Source organism: Alligator sinensis, unplaced genomic scaffold (assembly GCF_000455745.1).
Source record: "Alligator sinensis unplaced genomic scaffold, ASM45574v1 scaffold685_1, whole genome shotgun sequence".
Lineage (NCBI taxonomy): Eukaryota > Metazoa > Chordata > Crocodylia > Alligatoridae > Alligator > Alligator sinensis.
Genome location: NW_005842336.1, coordinates 211,909 through 232,971, shown reverse-complemented (window position 1 = coordinate 232,971; position 21,063 = coordinate 211,909). Strand labels below are relative to the sequence as shown.

The following is a 21,063-nucleotide window of genomic DNA, read 5'->3' as shown; positions in this document are numbered from 1 at the left end:
AATTGCCTGGGATAGTAACATATAAATATGATCATGACATTTAGCTAAGTAGCCTATACAACAGATAAAAATAACTAACAAGTTCTTATTGAATACCTCTACTTCATGTGCTCAGCTGATCTAGACATCTACAGTGCTTTATCTTGAACAATGGAAAAATGAAAATTGGTCTTCCTGTATATTGAAAAGATATTAGGAGGTCTCTAATTCAGAGCTCATTAACAGATGTCTTATTTTAGATCTGCAGGGCTCTGCAGCATTATACTAGGGTGTTTGCTCAATTTCCTTTTTGTATTTGGTTGCTATAGAAACATAGTGTCTCACTATTCCACTGTGCCTAAAACAATAAAAGCCTAATGCATATTAAACCTGCTGAAAGCAAAGTTATAATCTGAACCTGTGGAAACATAATTATGAAAATAACTTGCGATGGCAAAGCTTTAAGTGAGAGAGAGGACGACCTTATCAAATATTGCTTTCCTCAGACATATATAAGAAATATCAGAGCACAGTAGCTACCCATCTTACAACTGGTGTCTTTAGAAAAAAATAACTAACTTCCTTAGACACATTCCTAATTTTTAGTAAGGCTTTTTTGCTCTCTACCACTTGGTGTAGTTAGACTCCCACATCTAATATCTTACTTTGAGACTCAAGGTTTCTTCCTAAAGGCAGCCTGTAACATGATCTGGCAAAAAGTAATGGATAGGCTCTGAATGAACACAATGGGACAGACGTTCAGCTTACCAGAAAAGGTTACTACCTGTTAACTTTAGAGCAGTATTGTGCAGGGGAAGCTGGATTATTGTTTAATTGCATACTAGCATATATTAAAAAGGTTTGTGCCCTGCTATATGCCCAGGAGCTTATACCTGCGCTATTGTAATTAAACTAATGGAGACCACCATGTATAACTTTGATCAAGAATGGATTCTACCTAATCAAGGTTTCCTTAGATTCTGTTCATTTTCTGGCACTGCTCTGAAGAGTCGAGCACCATATTCGTGTCAGGTTTTTTATAACATTTGATCTGCCCTACAGAGCAAAGCCAAGAATGTGCATAAGCTTAAGACCTTTTCTTAAACTTTTTCCCTTCCTAGCATGATATAAATACTCCTAATAATATTTAAAGCTTATCTTCTTCAGAATAACTTGGCCTTCCATTTTTATAGCTATTATATTTAGTGTTACAGTCTATTATGGATTCAGTTTTTCTTTCCAGTACTGGATGTGATCTGGAAATTGTCTGCTCATCATGTCCTCCTTTCAAACAAGCATTATTTTGAGCCCTCATGTCTTAGTAGTGGCCTAGATCTTTATAATTTCTATATTGATAGCTCTCCTTCCTCTCTGCATCAGCAGGAGTAGGCTTTTCCCCCACTTGATGCTGAGTTCTTTCTATCCAGTTTTCAGATAAAATATAACAATCAAATGTTCATTAAGCCGTGCCTCCAGGCAAATATTTATGTGGAAATGACCCAGTATAAAATGCTTAATATCTCTATTTTCTATGGGGCTACAGCACGCAACTGGCAACCAGGAGCTTTTGGGTTCTACCCATACCTTTTGCCAGTGGATGGTTTCATGAATCCAGTGAATGCCTTATTTTATCTCTGCCTTGGGTATCTATTCTCTCCCACTAGTGTCCTCCCTTTCCCAGTCCTATGAAACAGAAATATCAGTTGACTATCTTTGCAGCAGTCTTGTGAGACTTGATTAATCCAGTGGTTCAATGCTTTGCCATCTTGGCTGAAAAGTGCCTATGGGAATAAGTAAAAAGTAATAATGTAATAAGTTCTCTGCCTGTCTTCCAGCTGAAGTGGTTCGCTGTTTAAATAGTGCCCTTCAGGTGGGCTGTGGTGCATTCGCATGCCTGGAGAACTCTACTTGTGACACCGATGGAATGTATGACATCTGCAAATCCTTCCTCTATAGTGCTGCTAAATTTGACACTCAGGTACGTTATAGGAATAAGTACTCTCCTATATAGCTTCCTATTTGTTCAGAATACATTTATGCCATGATTCCACAACGGCATTTAAGCTCGTGCTTCACTACTTTGTTAACATGAGGCCTTAATTTCTTTGGCCTCATCCTGCCATGGGAACCTACTTCCGTGTGGTTCTTACTGCTACTTAGATGCTCTTGTGGGAATGAGGATTTTGTGGCCAAAAAAACAAATCCATTCTTCAGGAAGACTTTCTACAGTACACTTTCCACATACTGTGTGCTATGTGTGAAGACTTGGCAGAGGATGTCTTGTGGGGCGGGGAGCTGAGTTTCCTCTTCAGGAGGAAACGTTCTTCTAACAAAGTACGTTTTCTGACTGTGTGACCTGGCACAGATGTATAATTTGAACTGGAAGATTTCAACCCTGGGAATGCAAAGCCAGATCAGCCTGACTCAGTGGAACTGCAGGGACACTTTCTCGCTCTCTCTCCTCTCACTTGCTCTAACGCTCTTTTTCTCTCATTGCGTGGAATATCTAAAACAATGACATAAAGGAATCCTGGTTGTGCCAAGGACCTTTATCTTCTGTATTTATTCTACACAATGTGTATAATTTGCCATTTTCCAGGGACAGACTTAATGGTTTCTGGTGCTTTAAGTTCTTCCAGTGAAATGCACTGCCTTTTCAGGATGGGTTCTGGGTGCAGCGAGTGTCTTCAAACCCCACAAAGAATAAGTGGAAACTTGGGGAACTCCGCACCTTGCAGGACTGGCCCACATGTCTACAATTTTGCTGTGTAATACATTGGCATTTTATGTGAAAACAAATCCTATTTCCCAGATAGGGGAAATCTTTGGGAGGGAGACTGAGGACGAAGTGTTCTGTATAATGCCTAGCAAATGTGGCATATTCATTACTGTAAGTATTTAGTACTGATGAACAAAATACCTCAAGCATAAAGCTTTCTCTGCTGGCAAGTCAGTATTTAACACAGAACCACTTTCTAATTGCAGCAAAGATAACTAGTAGTAGTCGACAACAGCGGACTCTCAGGCTACACATTTATGGACCTCTGCAGTTCTGCATATTTAAAATGATGCTTCTAAATTTGCAGGGAAAGGCTTTTGTGAAAGAAAGCTTGAAATGCATTGCAAATGGAGTCACATCCAAGGTTTTCCTTGCTATTCGGCGGTGCTCCACCTTCCAAAGAATGATCTCTGAGGTGCAGGAGGAATGCTACAGCAAACTGGACATGTGCAGCATTGCAAAGCGCAATCCTGAAGCCATCACCGAAGTTGTCCAGCTTCCAAATCACTTTTCAAACAGGTATGTGGATTTTTCCATACAGGACATGTACAGAGCACATCAAAATGTAGCAGACTTTAAAATGATGATGTCAACCTGGGTCGTTATTCGAAACAGTTCCTCATACAGCTCAGCTGAAGTAGTACATCCTAGATTTGATGTTGTTTAAGGTTCTGCTACGATATTTGACATCAGAATTCTTACTTCCCCTGCTAAATTGAAAGGTATTCCCCTCTGGAAGTAATCAGAGAAATTAACTAGTTGCACAGTGATGGGAGTCCCATATATATTTAAAGAGAACAGTCCTTTTGGTTGACCAAGTTCTAATCAGCATAGATGTTGCTTCAAACCGTGGAAAATAAGAATTTTTTTATGCATGTATGTTTTTGGCTAGGACAGTGCCCCTGTGCTAAATAATTTGGGATGGAAGCTCTTGCTAACTATTACAAATCCATTCTTCCCTTGAATTACAAACTTTGTAGGACAGAAACTATCTCTCTTTGTTGTGGTTGCACAGTGCAAAAAGTCCTGTGAAGCCCTGCGCCAGGATGGGCTTTGAGGAGCTACTCTTCTATAAGTAACTGAGAAAACTGTATTATTCATCAGTAAAGTAGAACACTGCATTCATCTACAGGAGGAGGCATATTCAAATACTCATATCTGAATACATAAATCACCTTGCCTATGAGACCATGTTCCATAACTGTCTAGAAAATCTGCCTAAGCCTTGCTAAGGAATACAGAATTCCCTCTGTGTAACTCCTGGAATGACTGGCACTTGGAGCTCGGGTAGGGCAGGAGCAAATATATCTTTATAAACTGTATTAACTCAGGTGTCTTAGGATTTTGATGCAGCTAGAACAAATGCAGAAGAAGCATCAGTTTGCTACACAACTGTAGTTGCAGTTATGCAAGGGGCTTCATGTTAGTTTGGGGTTATCATAGAATCATAGAAGTCAGGTCGGAAGGGACCTTGTAGATCTTCAAGTCCAACCCCCTGCCTGGGCTGGAGGGAAACTGGGCTCAAGGGACCCCAGCCATGTAGGCATTGAGCCGCTTCTTAAAGACCCCCAGGGTAGGAGCCAGCACCACTTCCCTTGGAAGTTGGTTCCAGATCCTAGCCGCCCTGACTGTGAAGTAGTTCCTACGGATGTCTAATCTGAGCCTACTCTCCAACAACTTGTGGCTGTTATTCCTTGTTATCCCGGGGGGCGCTGGGGGAAACAAGGTATCCCCTAAACCCTTCTGGTCCCCCCTAGTGAGTTTATAGACGGTCACAAGGTCCCCCCTCAGCCTTCTCTTGTGAAGGCTGAACAGGTTCAGGTCCCGTAACCTCTCATTGTAGGGTCTGCCCTGCTGTCCCCAGATCATGCGGATGGCCCTCCTCTGGACCCTCTCAATGTTGTCCACATCCCTCTTGAAGTGGGGTGACCAGAACTGGACACAGTACTCCAGCTGTGGCCTGACCTCTTCATATCCCTGACTGGCAACAGAGCTGTGCTGATAATCATCTGCAGGGTTGACGTGGGCTTTGATTTAACCTAGCTGTCATCTTTCCTCACAGATAGGTTTGTGGTTCACCTCAACAGATATTACTGTTAAAGCAGCAGTTGTGGTGAACCATAGAGTGGCCTTTGAGGAGAGATGGCAGCCGATTAAGTAAAAAGCATTTTTCCAGCTTAGAACAATTTAAGAATAAGTTTTCAGGTGGCAAACTTTGACAACTTATATTAGTTAGGAAATATTTTTATACCTGCCTTCACTGACCCTTTTTCACTCCAGCTGAGTGCTAGTTAACTTAAAATAACAGCTGTCATGGATCAAAAGCTTGTTCCAGGCTACAGATGTCTGGGCACAAGCATTGAGTAAACCATGAACATCTGAGATGCATCCAAACTAGCCTTTGCAAAATTGTAACTAGCAAGTGCCAATGAAGAATTGGTGGCGCTGTGTCACTCTCTCGCCGCTCCTATTAGAACTGTCTGATACATGGGTCTATCTCAGAGTGTAACAAGTTGAATTAGGGATATGGGCTTTTTACAGTGAATTGTAATGGCAAAGCCATAAAAAGAAACAAGTAGCAGTGTACAGTGGTGCCTTATATCTATTTTATTCCCCTTTGTCTTCTAGGATGACTGCATCCACACTAAAATGTATAGTTTCAAGCTCTTAATTTTATAACCTCTTGTTTGTACATGTGCTCTCTCTCTCTTTCCCACCCCCCTCCACCCCCCCACCTGCTGTAGTGAAGATGTGATGGCTTAATTTTCGATTGTTTTCTACCATGTACAGTCACTTAGTGATTTTGTTGAGCATTAGATGACACATGAAATGCACATATTTAAGTGACAAGGGGGTACAAAGCAGTGAAGAAATAAGCTGCATCTGATGATGCAAATTTTGAGAGAAAATCCAGTAGAGGGAACTATTCCACACACAGCCTCTGGTGAGTGGTTAAAGCCAGAGGATATTGTGACATGTTGAGGAACAAAAGCAGCAGGATTTCCCAGTTAATAGTTTACAATATGTTCTCCTAAGGCATCCTGCTTTCCCAGCCCATATCCCAACATAGTCCCAAAATAAGAATTTGCCACTTGGCACAGGCGGCAAAGAGGAAGTAGTTATAGGGTCATAGCACCTTCCTGTGATATAATCTTGCCACAGTGCAATGAAGAAGGAAAGCCTTTCTGCCTGCAGTCACACTCGAACTGATTGCATAACTCTCGGAGCAAATAACAATCTTCATTTGAAAACTCACTGGTAGGGGATATGGAGTGTAGGCAAATTCTTACGGCAGAAGGCAGAAGTCAGTCAGCATGACTGAAGTGAGCTTGCAAAAATAATCCATGCAGTAAAGGGATTGGAAGGCAGTTCCCAACTGTTAAATTCTCAGGTAATAGAGATCTTCAGCAACACTGACTAAAGTGGACTCAATTTGAATTATAACAGTTTTATAATGGATTAACAACTATAGTAGGTTTTTATTCCATTTTCCAAGTACAGCAAGTCACTAAATTATTTAATATTAAAGTTATTTGCAAAGAGTTAGATAGAAGAAGTAATTTTAAGTAAAAAGGATGAGAAATACTTCTAACCCACTGTTAAGGTGTCATCTAAGACTCTGTAACAGATCCACTGATTTCAGCCCCTAGCCCCTTGGCTCCCTGGTATAACTGCAGGAGAATTTCAGCATGCCCTAACTGGAAAGGGTTGAGACAGAGCAGATTGCCATGAGAAGGGCAGACCCCTGCTCACGACTCTCATGAGCTCTGTCTTTTTCCATGCCCAGATGGTGAAATGTCTCCTGTCATCCTCTTAGAAAGTGGTCCCCATGACTCCAAGAACTATTTCTTCTCCCGCCCTTTCCCTTTCTACCTGTCATGCCTAGGTCAGTTTGTTCAAGTTGGCTCTGTTTGCCTGAATGCATGCATGTGTACACAAGCCCCATGGCAGAGAATTCTTTTGAGCACCGTTCCCTCTTTTCACTTGAGTCCAGCAGAGATGGGGAAACAGATCCGCACAATTTTCTCGTGCTCTCCTAGCATATTTAAGATCTAATGCAACATCAAAATTCTGCAGCAGCAAGCAGAGACAGCAGGCTCAAATAGGAAAACTCAAGATCTCAACTTAAAATTTAATTGTAATGCACTATCAACTTGTTTATTGTGACTACTGGTTATAGGTCTTAAAAATCATCCCCATTTGAACACCCACATTGGTCAGGTTTTTAGATACAGGCTGAGCCGGCTTTCTCCTTCTTCAACCCCTTTCTAAAGAATGGAGGATGCTGGCAAGTCTCTGCAGAAAACTCTTCGAACATATGGATTAAGATTCCTTATAGTCCAAGAGGCAAGGACAGTACTCTCTAGCAGAAAATGCAAGAAAATCCTATGCAGGCAATTAGGAAGAAGCTGTCTCCACAGGAATGGTTTTTTTTCCTGAAGGCTAGAACACTTTCTCAACTCTGGCTGATAAAAAAAAAAAAAAAGCTACCCAACTCTTACTACTTGTGGTCCACCATACAGTTCTAAAAATAAAAATTGGAGAGTTCATGTATTAATCTGAACAGTAACAAGAACCCAAAATGGCATGTTTACCAGTCACAGGCTTGAGAGCCACTCTAGGGCTAAATTCTAGTTAACTAGCCTTAGAAACGCGTTTGTTGTTTTGTGAATCAAAGATACAACTGCATAAAGGATGCACAGTCCCTGGGATACAGAAGTTTAGATAACAACATGCTAATGTAAATCTCGTGCTCTTGCACAGGTCTGAACAGCGAATGCCTTGTCAAGTTCTGATTGCTCTGGTCCTGCTGTTTTAACCACGGCAGGTAGTCTTTCATGGTGATCTTGTTCCCTCTAGCTTTGGATCAGTTTGGGGTTTTTTTCCGTGTGTGATGACCTTCCTGATGGTGGAATGTAATAATGTACAGCAACTGTCTCCTGTCCTTAATTCAGGTATTACAACAAGCTAGTGAGAAGCTTACTGGAATGTGATGAAGAAACCGTTAACACCATCAAAGACAGCTTAATGGAGAAGATAGGACCCAACATGGCCAGCCTCTTCCACCTTCTGCAGACAGATCACTGCGCACAAACGCACCCTAGAGCAGACTTCAGTAGGAGACGTATCACTGAGCCTCAAAAGCTAAAAATTTATTTCAGGAACCTCCGCGGTGAGGGGTCTATTCCAGCCCACGTGAAACGTACCTCTTCCGAAAGTGCGTAATTCTGTAGGGGAGGAGAGGAGGGTGGGTGTGTAGGGGATCTAAGCGCTACCAAAGGAGAAGCCTCTCTCTCTCTTAACAGAAGAGTTAATGCACCCAACCAAGTGTACTGTACCTGGTTTTAATAACAATTAGAAACTGGTTTTAGATGAAGTAGTTCATATTTTCTATCCCTCTCAAACCAATTTGCATGGAATTAGGCTTCTGTATTCAGTGTCCCAACCTCCTGCAACTAAGTTGTCTCCACCTCTTCTCTTTGTCACAAAACCAATTCTGAAACAAACCTCAGCTTTTAAAATGTAATCTTGCAGCATTCAAACACTGTAGTCCAAACACCATTCCAGTCTGAAAATTTGGAACCGGCTAAAGTCATGTAATCTCATTAATAGTATTAAGCTGGAAGGTAACGACAGATACGCTAAAACTATCTCTCATCCTAAAGATGTCAGTGGAATTCGTGTTATGAATCTGTGCTGGCCATGGACGAATATGAATGTCATGTTTGGATTCTTGGTCTCTTAGTGGCATACAGTCTTAATCCTCCAACATAACTCCCTTACCCAGTTCATCTACCAAAATCAGTTTTAGCTCATTAAACGGAGGACTCTGTTTACTATTGCCCTGGACCTCAGTGCAAACAAGTGATTAAAAACAAAAAATAAAAATACTACACCAAATAAGATTAGAATAATTTTGCACGGTGTAAATGACTATGTGAGGTGCAAGGCCATGGTGAAAGCAGGTTTTAAAGTCAGACAGTCTTGCATTTTATTACAAACCTAACATCTTTATGTACTGTATCTATACACAGCTTTAAAAGAACTTAACAACAACAGAAATCTGTCTTCAGGCTAGAGTATTGAAGGTCTTGCTCTAACTGTGGTATAAATAGTTTTTAAAATCTGTCATGTACTGTACCTAAATTCCAGAATGAGTGTGCTGAAAAGAAGCAGCATAAAATAATTTTATTGCATATAAATTTAGTTTTGTAACTTAGCTTTATTTTTTTTCCTGGTAACAGTATCTCTATCATGTTCAAAATTACACATTCTCCTTTGTGGCCTTTTTATAATGAAAGGGATAGAAGTTGTTCCACAATCCATTAGGACTGGACCAGATGAAAAAAAAAAAAAAGAGCTGTTAACCCTTCAGATCCCACAGGTAAATTGGGTTATGACTGCCCATAGTGTAGCTCCATGGGGTTGCCATGGTACTTAGATTATAATAGCGAAGGCTTGAGTATTGCTAAAAAAGCTATTTTGGGAATTGTCAAATGGCTGACAACTGCTTTAGCTATCAAGGCTGCCACTGAGGCGAAAACTTCTTCAGAAGGTTTATTTCTGGGAAATGGCAGGGGAAGCAAGGCTGTGCGTGGCGTGGCTCACAGGAGCTGGGCAAGCCAAATGTAATGCATAGCATTGTGCTTGTTTTAAAGTCACATAAAACAAGTTCCATGCTGATTAAAACACACCATCTCCAGGGCTGCATTTCTCAACATGCATCTCTTGTAGAAGCCATTGAAAAGGAGGATCGCAACTGAGACTGAAAAGCTGATTCCTCGCAGTAATATCTGAAGGCCTCTACCAAATGAGAAGATTTTCTGAACAGTAGTCTGGCTCAGCTTTTGCAAGCCAAAAACAGCAACATTTTGGCATGTCGACAGGGCCAGTTCCACACTTACTCTCATTCCAAATCTACCCAGTTAGACTCTACTTCTGTGGGTGGCTGACTTTGTTAGCTCCCTAAATAGCTGAGGGAAAAGATTTTTGTATAAGGCTAAAAGGAGATGCATCTTTTTTTTGCAAAAATATAAAGCAATATAAACTTATGTTACCACAAAGCCTTTAAACAATAACTTGCTGCTAAAATATTGAAACCAGATGCAGTGGGAGCATGTCCAATATTGCTGTCTTCATTAAACATAGCCCAAAAGTGCTGTCATTAAACTGTAAGCAGCAAAAAATGTTGCTGACAGTGGTGTGTATTTTTGTTTGGTTTTGTTTTATTTTTCGTATTCTGGATGATACAATCCAGTGCAAACTAGATGCAATGCTAACTAATTCTTAAAATGCTGTCTGGTATGCTGGGTTCCAACTTACAAGCTCTGACTTACAAGCTGTATCATCAACATTTTGGTCTTTATCCTGCTAAGGCATTTAGTCCCAGCTCCAACTTGAGAGCAACTCTACACTCTGCAGCATCAAGCACCAAGACACTTGGATTGAAAAAGGGACTTGAGGACAGGAAGTCTACTGGATTTTGTGTATCAAGTACTTACAGGCATTTTGATTAAAAAAACTCGTTAGCAAGAACACACAGTTATAGAAAGGCTTGGCTACTCTGGGGATTTGCCTGCCCTTACTAAAAGCAACTGGTATAGTTGCACCGGTGCTGCAGACCCTTTATATACAGTGCATAGTAGCTTTTTTTTTTTTCCACAAATACATCTTGCCTTATAGAGTTTGGTAGAAACAGTTCAATTAAAATACATGTCTAGAAAATGACTTTTCGACAGACTTCCCCCCACACCCCTACCAGATCCATTTATATGAAAACCCAAAGAGTGGAAGGAAATTCTTCCCCCCCAACCCATAGCCCACCACTCTTTTCTTTAGGCTACCTAAAACCTGCAAGATTTTGATTCTTAAATGAAAACTTTGAGCTATCAAAATCAGCTTTCAGCAAGAACCCCCAAAATAATATGCAGTTAACGTGGGGTGTGTGGGGGGGGATTCAATATTTTCCTTTGGGATGGGGGGCTTTAGGCAGAAACTAAAGTTTAAATTTAATGTCACACTTCCTTACCTATGGTAAACTTGCAACAATCACTGGGATACATCCATAAGATCTGAATGGGGGATAAATGATTTTTCAGTATAAACTCTGGCTATGTCACATCTAATCTCTAATGCTTTTTTTATCTTGTGTTCACTGCAAAATATTTTTTTCGGGGAAGGGGGTGCTTATCTAGAAATGTTTGCATGATTCTCATTGTGATTTGTTTGCACTTTAGACATTTTTGTGCCATTTAAAATTTGCATTATGTATTTATAATTTAAAAATACTTAGATATTTTTTGCTGAGTACTGGAATAAACAGTAAGCATATCTGGTATATGTCATTATTTATTGTTAAATTACATTTTTAAAGCTCAGTGTGTTCATATAAAAGGTTATTTGAAACATATCATAATAATAAGAAAGATGCAAGTTATTTTCTTTGCTTATTTTTATACTTAAAGATCCATAACATAATGAGGCCTATGGTGGATTCCTTCTGCAATTAAATAAAATGTTAAATTTGGTCCTTTTATCAAGTGTCTTTTTTGATGAACTTAGATGCTGATCTTTGGAAAGTATGGGAAAACAAATGCACTAAACAGGAGAATTCTTTTGACTGACAGCCAACTAACTGCCTTTGAAAGCAAAGCTTCCCCAGATCCTGAACTGTGAAACACTGAAGGCTTGCCCACATTTAAGGAGTGGCAGGTATAATCTGTAAATAGTTGGCAATTAACATGTTCAGCATTCAGAGGCCATGGTTCACAGGAATAGTCTGTATTCCTTAGAAACAGATGAGAGCCACTGCCTGTCCATTGGCCTTGGTCAGGCAGTAGGCACAGAAGTTGGGTGGAAAAGTCCGACCTCACAGACATTAATAGGAATAATACAAGGGCATGGATTTAAAAGAACCAGTTACTGTGAGGATGTGAGGTTTATATGTTTTTTTGCTTCTGGTTAGAGAGGTAAGTGCCCTTCTGTATGGGAATTCTCCATTATCTGATGTTACCTGTGACTTCTGACAGGCAGAAGTTAGACAGCCTACACAATCGGCAATTAACTACATGCACTCATCAAAACAGAACGGTAAGGAATGGGTTGTGAAACCATAAAACCGTCAAAATTAAGAGACACTGGTCAGTAACACATAGGAATTTATTGAGAATACCCAGGAGCCAAAAGTATGTACTATGGCAGGCTCATAAGAATTCATGGGATTTTTCTTCTGTTCCCAGACGTTTTTCAGTATTCCTCAGAAATAACAAAGAACTATCTGTATTCATAGGCATGGGTGAGCATTTATGCAGGTAAGCTAGGAGTACTTTGGTACCTATTGACACTAAAGACATTTATGAGTATTCCCATGAAATACCCATCAACCACCCTTGTTCAGGAGGGATGGTTGGGAATCCCATTTGGTATTTGCTAGCAATCACAGGGAATGTGCAGTAGCACTCAGGACTTGTTGCTTGAAACATACAGCATTTCCTTGCACCAAGCTATTGCCAGACCTGACAGTCTCACCCTCTGCTGGTCTTCTTGACCCTCCTTGCTGGGCCTTCCTGCAAGGAAAGAGGCATGAGGCACCTGCACCAGGGCTGTAAAAGGCTGCTGCTACTGGCCATCTGGGGACTTGAACCCATAGCCTTGCCACTCTAAGGTATAACTCCACCACCATGCTCCACCAGCCAGCTGTAGGTGCCTATCTTTTCCTGCCCCCTTCACTTTGCCAGCTGGACAGCACAGTAGACCCACTACAAGGGAGTCCCAGTGTGGGCTGGCTCCACCACTCACCTAGTGGCCCACGGGCTGCAATGTAGATCCACAGAGCTACACCTGGTGGCTCTGACTCTGCTGGGGGCTGGTGCCTCTAGTTGTCTTGTGTCAATGAGAAATGGTGGGCTGTTGAGGAGTGTGGCTTCAGTTCCCTTCTTTTCTGCCAGTTGGTGAAATGAGGCAGCTCTTGCAACTAAAAGCCACAGCCGACTAGCACAATAAATATGCAGGCCTCCAGCTCCGGAGGCCAGCTGGGGGCAACAAAGGGGGCTACTGTGGTAGACAGCAGCCCCGTGGAGCAGGAGTGAGCAGAGCTGGGTAGAAAGGGCTGCAGCAGAACCACCAGGCCAGGAGGTGCGCAGTGGGCCCTGCCCTCACCAGGTTTCCTTCTGTATTAGGGGCACAGCAAGGGACTAAGGGGCAGGAAGAGAAGCTGTGTGTCCAAGCTAGTCTCCCTGTTGCAGTGCAATACGATGCCTTGGGCCTTTCTCAGGGGCAGCCTGGCACTGGCTGCTGGTGCACAGCTGCTGAGCTGGTGCTTTTCCACAACCCCCGAGATTGGCTAGCCATGACAACCATGCACCAAAAACCTCCAGTTGCCCCATCACAGCCTCTGAGTGCAGCAGGGCAGCAGCCTGAGTGGCTAGAAGTTGCCCTGTGCCTGGCCTGCCCTGCACACCGATGAGGTGATACTGGCTGCTCTGCAGGACAGAAGCAACAGCCATGGCCTGTGCAGGCCCTGGCAGGGTGTGTGCGCCTAGTGGCATACATTTAGGTCCTGTGGGAATAGCAAGCTCTATGCATAGTCACAGCATCACAGATGCACAGCAGCAGGGGCCCAAAGTCACATCTCATCCAGTCCAGCCAAGTGTTTGCTTTCTCTGTGCTCCAAAACCTCCTGGCAGGGATACTCCACAGCCTCCCTGGGTCATCTCATCCCCCGGGAGTCAGTGAGGAAGCTCGGTCTCAAAGCCAAGCTGCTGGCAATTTAAGCCCGTTGCTCTTGTCCTGCTTCCTCACCATGGGCAAGAAACAATCAATCGCCATCCTCTCTCTGACCATCCCTCTGCAGTTGAAGACTGCTATCAAGCCCGACCCTTTCCACCTACTCTTTCCTAGACAGACAAACATCAGCAGTTTGGGGAATTCCTTTTCTTCTTCCTTCTGGTGTTATTTATGTCCAAAAACCAGGACCATCTCATGCTAATGAAATTACACTCATTCACAGTGCTTCCGATATCAGGATATTCTAAGGGTCAAAAACTCTGGGTCACTTCTCCTTGCCAGGCTGGGACAGAGCCCTCCATCGCTACAGCTGCTGCCTGGCACCTATTTAACTTCAGAGCCTCCTTCCAGCTCCGGGGTGAGCTCACTGGACCCTGAACACCTGCTGCTCCCTCCCAAGTCTGATTAGGACCTAACTGGACCCCTGGTTGAAAGCAGGACCTCCTTCTCCCTCCGGGAGGAGCTCATCTGAGGCCCAGTGCAGGGCAGAACCCAGTTCCAGCTCTAGGATGGATTAGCCCCTGAACACCTGCTACTCCCTCTTGGGTCTAATTAGGAGATTATTGGACCCTTTGTTGAAGACAAGACCTTATTCTCTTGCTGGGAGCAGCTCCTTTGGGCCAAGCTAGAGGGCAGAACCTTGTTCACATCCTGGGATGAGCTACCCCGAGCCCTGTTTGGTGACAGAACCTCATCCTGGCCAGGACCTACACTTCTTTGCAGGACTAAGCCCAACCCCAGCAAGGGCCCTCTGTCCTGGGACCCTTCAAGTGGGCCCTCCTGCCAGCACAGCAGCCAAGTGTTTAATGAACCAGGCTTGGGGACAAGGAGCAGCCAGTACCCGACTCACCCATTCTCCTCCAGAGTTCCCAGGGCCCCTGTGGGTTGCTAACTGCCCTCCAAAAAAACAGCCAAGAGAAAACGAAAGCATATGTCAGTCAAAATGTGTGTGTGTGTGTGTGTGTGAGAGAGAGAGAGAGAGAGAGAGAGAGAGCATGCTCACATGTAAGTGCATGTATTGGAATGGTTGCAAATATGCTGGAAAACAAGCTTGCAGCAGTGTTCACTGCCATAATGAATATTCAAGGTAAATAAGGCATCTGTACTATTTCTAAATCAAAACTAACCCTTTAAAAATCATTGTCACTTTTAAAAAATCAGTGGTCCAGCACTGAAAACCCCATGCACAATAATGTACATATCTATAGTTCCAAATGGGAAATGTAGGCAATAAGAAAAGGAGGAGGAAACCCCCCCTATTTAATTTTTGTCAAGTGGGAAAGTACAAGGTGACGGGCTTCACTGCTTGCTTTGCTTGAGTGTGAAGCAAATTAGAGGAAGCTTTATAGTAAAATGGCAATAATTCCATCTCCTTGACTTGCAAAGCTATGTGAGGCAATCCAAACTAAGGTGGTGTAGTCTCAACCAATGTGAAACAACCCCAAGTAAGGCCAGCCAGTACAAACCAATCCCAGGCAATGCAAAACAATCCAAGTACCAATGCAAATTTGTCCAAACCAATTCAAAGAACGCAGAGTACAAAGCAGCACAAGTCAAAATGAAGTACAATCCAAATCATCCCAAGCAAGCCCAAAGCAATGTGAACCAATCTGAAACAACTGTAAATAATCCCAAGGAATCTAAACAAGTTCCCACTAATCTATAGGCATGTATTGGGAGTGCGGAGATCTGAGTATTTATTGGGATCGATAGAGATCACACATTAGAGTTAGTAAGTGCTAATTCTAAAGAATGTTAGTCTGTGTTAATATTAACTAATGCTAGTGACAAGTCACACGTTTGGGGTTAATTCCCCCTCTAATGTGCACTGCTCAAACCTGCCACTAGAGGTAAATGTTACACGACCTCTGTTTCAAGTAAAAATTTGCTGACTGCTGATTTAATAGGATATCAGTTGTCATAAAAACTAATGAAATACAGGAACTTTTATGCAAAAAAAGTAAGTTTTTCCAAATATTTACATGAAAAGTTTCAGCCAGCTTTGATCAGTTTTTAAAAATACGTTAATTTATTTAACTGTCAACTTGTCAAGTTCACTGCATGATTCAATGAACCATTGTATGGACTAGAAAAAAAAGATAATTTTTGAACGCATATGAGACTATTTTCAATAAGCTACCCTAGGTAAAAAAAACCAACCACCATGTTTCAATGGCCTTTCAAAAGTGCTAGCTTCTCACTGTGGTAAATGATATTTTTCAATATGACCAGCTTTCCTGGTCTAGACAAGAACAGTTAGTGAATGCCACTGTTCATAAGTGGTATTGCCCATACCCATAGCACTACAAGCTGGGATGATGAGGCCAGAGAAACTGGACCTCTCTTGCTGTGCTTTCTGATTACTAATTCATAGACTACTGACAATGCCTATGTTCTTATCCCACTGATGCCCACTGAGCCATCATTGCAACATCAGCAGTTTGGGGAATTCCTTTTCTTCTTCCTTCTGGTGTTCTTTATGTCCAAAAAAGAGGCCCATCTCACGCTAATGAAATTACACTCATTCACGGTGCTTCCGATATCAGGATATTCTAAGGCTGGAGAACCTCACATCCATCGCTTACCAAGCCTATAGTATCTGTTTAAGAGATGCTACACCTAACATTGCCAAGTCTCCTTGCCATTTTGTCCTTTTCTCAGTACTTTACCATTTTTTGTGTCTATACAGGTTTCCCTCGCTTTATGCAGGTTCTGTGCGTGCAAATTCGCTCTTATGCGATGACCCTTTTTATACCGAAAATTAGTTATATACGAGGTAAATTCACTCTTATGAGATTGGTGTGGTGGAAGCCTGCCATCAGCTGCATTGTGCAATGCATTGTGGGAATGATGCACACCAAATACAGTGTCCTGTGTGCATCTGTGCTCCTCCCTCGTTGTCTGCGACATGTGTTTCTGTAGTTGCCATCCCCATTATGATAGTGCCCTGTGCTTGCGTGTACTGTCTGCTGTTGGTGAGTACCAAAACTGTCTTGCAAAGGTGGTAGAAATGGGTCTGGGGATCAATACAGTCAAGGTCTTGGAACGTATCCTTATTTGTTACATTGTAAAGTGGGTTCCCTTTATGCGAATTTGAGTTATGCACTGTTTTCCAGGACTGCATGTACAGCATAAAGTTGTATAGTGCACTGGAGCAAGCCCCTACTGCTGATGACATCTCTATCCAGGCACACTGGAAGCAACTCAAGTCCTCTGTCCGAGGACCTGCGCCCAGACTACTGGGTTCACATCATGATGGAACCAGGACGGGTTTGATGCCAGTGACAGTCAGATTTGCGATTTCCTCAAGCAGAAGTGTGCAGCTTTCATCGCCTGGCAAAGCCATCCACAAACTCAGCAGAAGACGGTAGTGTACCACCAGCTGAAGGCTAAGGTCCAGCAATGCATCCGCAATATGAAGAACTACTGGTGGGTGGAGAAGGCACGCCTGATCCAGGGCTATGCTGACCAGCATGACATGCATAACTTCTTCCAGGCTACCAAAACAACCTATGGACCCCACTCCACTGGACAAAACCCCCTCTGACACAGGACAGTAGATGGGGAGGCTCTGGAGTACAGGGAGCACTTTCCATATCTCAGCAGCCACCTCTCTCAACGGGCTACCATCAATGAAGAAGTCCAGCACCAGGGCAACTGCACCAATGCCGCCTTCTTCAAGCTGTGACAATGTGTCTTCGAAAATAGAGATCTTCAGAAATCAACAAAGGTCCGGATTTATAAGGCTGTCGTGCTGACCACCCTCCTCTACTGCAGTGAAACCTGGACTGTCTACCGACACCACATTAAAAACCTCGAGCGCTTTCACCAGCAGTGCTTGTGTCGAATACTGGGGATCAAATGGGAGAATCACCAGACCAGCGCAAGCGTCTTCTGTGAAGCTGCGTCCACTAGCATCAAAGCCTTGCTCTTGAGAAATCAACTCTGTTGGACAGGCCACTGTGTCCAGATGTCCGAGAACTGCCTCCCTCACCAGATTCTCTTCTCCCAGTTCTCCATTGGCCAACACTCAAAGAGCGGCCAAAGAAAACGGTACAAAGACATGCTCAAGGTCACCACCCTCAAGCATGGAGGCATCAACACCAACAGCTGGGAGGAGCAAGCTGCTGACCATTCGGTGTGGCACCACCTGGTCCACCAAGGCACGTGCCACTTTGCGGCCCAATGGCTCAATACTGAGGCAGAACGGTGGCAGCGGAGGAAGCAGAAGGAGTCCAACCCAGGGCTGTGAATCCCACTCCCCCACACAACAACACGCCCCCATTGCTGAAGAACGTGTGCATCCAGAATTGGGCTCCTCAGTCACCTGAGGACCCATCAAGCCCGGCGAATGTCATCCTCAACTTCAAGGGACCACCAACAAGGGTATAGCATAAAGCAAGGGAAACCTGTATCCATAGAGAAGTTCAAGACAGCTGGGATAGGTTGATTGGCATTTTCCAGCATTTGAATAGTGATGGACCTGATTCTTGTTTTACTATCAAGCAAAGCAGCTCAAGCCCAACCTTTGGTTCTTACTCTGTTATTACCAGAGGACATGTCCAGATGAGCGCAGACACGCGGTATGTGGTGCTGCAGTCTCATCTGTGGTGCCACACAGTGCACATGCAAGCATTCCTCGTGCTGCTACTTGGAAGCGTGGAGGGTTTTTTTACCCTGGGAGATCCTGGGGTCAAAAAAACCCATGCCAAAAAAAAGCAAGATGGTGGATGTGGCAGCAGTGTATGCCACCCAAAGCTGGAGCCTAGCCAGCTAGAGCCATGCTCCAGCTGCCGGCCAGGCTTCCTGCTGCAGGAGCACTGTGCGGCTGCAGCTCTTAGAGCCCCCCAGGACCCCAGGTAAAGCTACTGGGAGCAGCAGAGTCGGTGGTCCCAGCCTCCCCTAGCCCACCCGGGGTAACCTGCTGCGTGCCAGAGTGCACGTGGCACAGGCGTTCCCTGGGGACAGACAGCAGTGGCACAAGGTGTGCTGCTGCTACTTGTCCCCAGGTAAATATACATTTCAGCTTGTCTGGATGTGCCCAGAGTGTGTAGCTTAAACCTCAAACTCTTTGGCCTGGATACTTGCCTGGTGGAAATTTTCTTGAGAGTTTAATTAGATTATAATTTATGCTGTTGCTGAGCTATTTGTTTACAAAGATCAGCGAGGACTCCCAAAGCATTGAGACTGTATTTACAGTGGTGTTATGACATTTTTAAAAGTAATACAATTAGGGCAATGGAATTTCCATTATGCCACATGTATCTAGAATTTTTTCCTCCTTAAGCAATTTTTTACTTTTTCTGATTTTGATCTCAAGGTTGCACAAATCAACTCTGGCTTGAAGGAAATTAATACTTGAACTAATTCTTCCTCACCTCACTTCTAGATATAAGTCAGTGGATTTTTTCCTACCGTGTACAATAGTGAAAAGTAAGGTTGGAATGATGTCTGTGTCCATCAGAACATCGTATAAAGTGCAATTATTTTCATTATCTGAACAGTGTCTGCTCTGAAGCCAGTATGATGAGATTTTTTTCAAGTCATTCTTGGGATAAAAATGTAAACTCCATTATGGAGATAATTAAGAAATGCTATTAACATTTGCAGCATTTCAGTATTAAACATGCTGGCTTTACAAGAGGATTATAAATGTAGCTATCTGCTGTCTACGCATTGCTCCACAATTACAAGTCCCTAGAAACTTAAAATGAAAGATGAGCTTTTTGCCTAATCATACCAGTCCATGAGCTGGGCTTTCGTATAAGCAACTATGAACGCTCATGATGAATGAGTCACAATGTCACCAACTCTTTTTAAGGGGCCCAAATTTAACACCCTCTCCTCACCCCATCTTTTTAGGCAGGCAGTTGGAACTCATGCAGCTAAGGTTAGCCATGCAAGTCATCCTTCTGTTCATGCTCAGAAAGGATCCACATGTGCTCTGTGATCCTGCTTTGCTCAGGAAGACACTCAGTCCCATGCAAGTCCCTGAAATACCATAGCTGAGGATGATGGGGAGGGGAGGGAAGCATTTTCTGCCACTAGCCCACGAGTGCCATAGTGGTGAGGACACTTGCCTAGGGAATGGGAGATCTACACTCCAGGCTCTCCTCACCCACTGGGGTCTGAACCCAGATCTGCTATGTCCCAGCAAAAAATACTGCCAAACTATGGAACAGGCCAGGTGGAGAATCTCTTCCACCCCTATTCAAAACAGTTACAGCAATTCAAAAAGTGTGTATATGGCAGGCCTTAGAAGTGCAAACCTCCCCGAAATGATGAACACCTCAGACTGTGGTAAGTCACCATCATCATCTTAAAATGGAAGAAACAGAATCCAGGTTAATTTAATTTGGCTCCAGACCAAAAGACATGATTTACTGATATTCACAGCATTTTTTTTTTTTAAGCCTCATTATCTAACAAGGGGAAAATCATTTCAAAATTTCCCTGGCCCTCACCCTTCCTGCTTTCTTTATAGTTATGAAAGAGGAAAGAAAAGGAGAGAGAAACCTTTGACATTTAAAATGCCTTTATATAAAAATGACTGGGAGTGAAATCTGAGAACTAACTTCACTTCTCACCTCTGTGGAATAAGAAAAAAATAAATGCCTTAAACTTTGATCATACAAGTTATAAGATGACATAACCGTTTTGTGGGGAATTCCTGGCTCTGTATAGTAGAACAGATAAGGGAAAGTGTTTGTTCTTTGTAACTCCTCTGCAACTGCTTCGCACATCGCGGCCTTGAAGATAGCAGAAAAAAAAAAAAAAAAAAGTATGTACAACTTTGATTTCCAGGTGCAAGAAGGAGGTTTGTGAACTAACCTCGTCTCCCCCATGGTTCCCATCCTGATAACAGCAAAGCAGTATGAGCTAATGTTTGTTTGTAGCTGCTTTTCCTAGCAAACTCCACTATGGTCACGTGATTTGTAAGCGACTGTTAAAAAGTATATAAGCCTCCTGATTTTGCTCTTGGGAGGGAACCCCTTCCAAGTGCTTGGGAAATCCATGTCACTTTGGAGTCCCCCCTACAGCTGTAGTTTCTTTTAAATAAAAGCTTCTGCTGACCTGACCCAAAAGTATGCTGCGTGTGTTTCCACGACAATTCCTGGTGCCGTCACTCGGATCCAGAACACGTGTTGAGGAAGGAGGACCGCAGACTGCCCCCACACCGAACCCTGAGGGGCCAAACTTGAGAGGTAAGAGACCTAATTCAAAATCTCTATTGGGGTTTCGGAGGAGGACTGCCCGTAGGCTCCCAACTTGGCCGTGGTAACTCGATCTGAACCTTGTTAAAACAGGTCAGTCTGAACCTTACTGCCAGCTAAAATTTTCTGTCTGGTAATCCTGTCTGGTAACGTACGTTCTGTTCAGGGAGAATCTGTCTGAATCACCTCCATCCAACAGCACATTGGGCTCACAGTTAGTTAACCGAGGCAATGTGGGAAGGGGTCTGGCTGACTGAATGGATGTGTGTGTGTGTATTTAGAAATATGAGCCACTGACCAGGTCTG

The 21,063-nt window shown here is 43.2% G+C and overlaps 1 protein-coding gene and 1 long non-coding RNA gene across 6 annotated transcripts in view; one reads left to right on the top strand and one right to left on the bottom strand.

Annotated features, from left to right (window-relative positions):
- STC1 (stanniocalcin 1) overlaps positions 1-11,285 on the top strand; it is a 77,594-nt gene extending 66,309 nt beyond the window's left edge. The window contains exons 3-5 of the mRNA XM_025210148.1: positions 1,815-1,957; positions 3,066-3,277; positions 7,714-11,285. Of these exons, the coding sequence (XP_025065933.1) occupies positions 1,815-1,957; positions 3,066-3,277; positions 7,714-7,984 (626 nt within the window). The 3' untranslated portion in view covers positions 7,985-11,285. The remainder of the gene's footprint in view (positions 1-1,814; positions 1,958-3,065; positions 3,278-7,713) is intronic.
- LOC112551103 overlaps positions 1-21,063 on the bottom strand; it is a 148,053-nt gene that overhangs the window by 93,928 nt on the left and 33,062 nt on the right. The window lies entirely within an intron of this gene.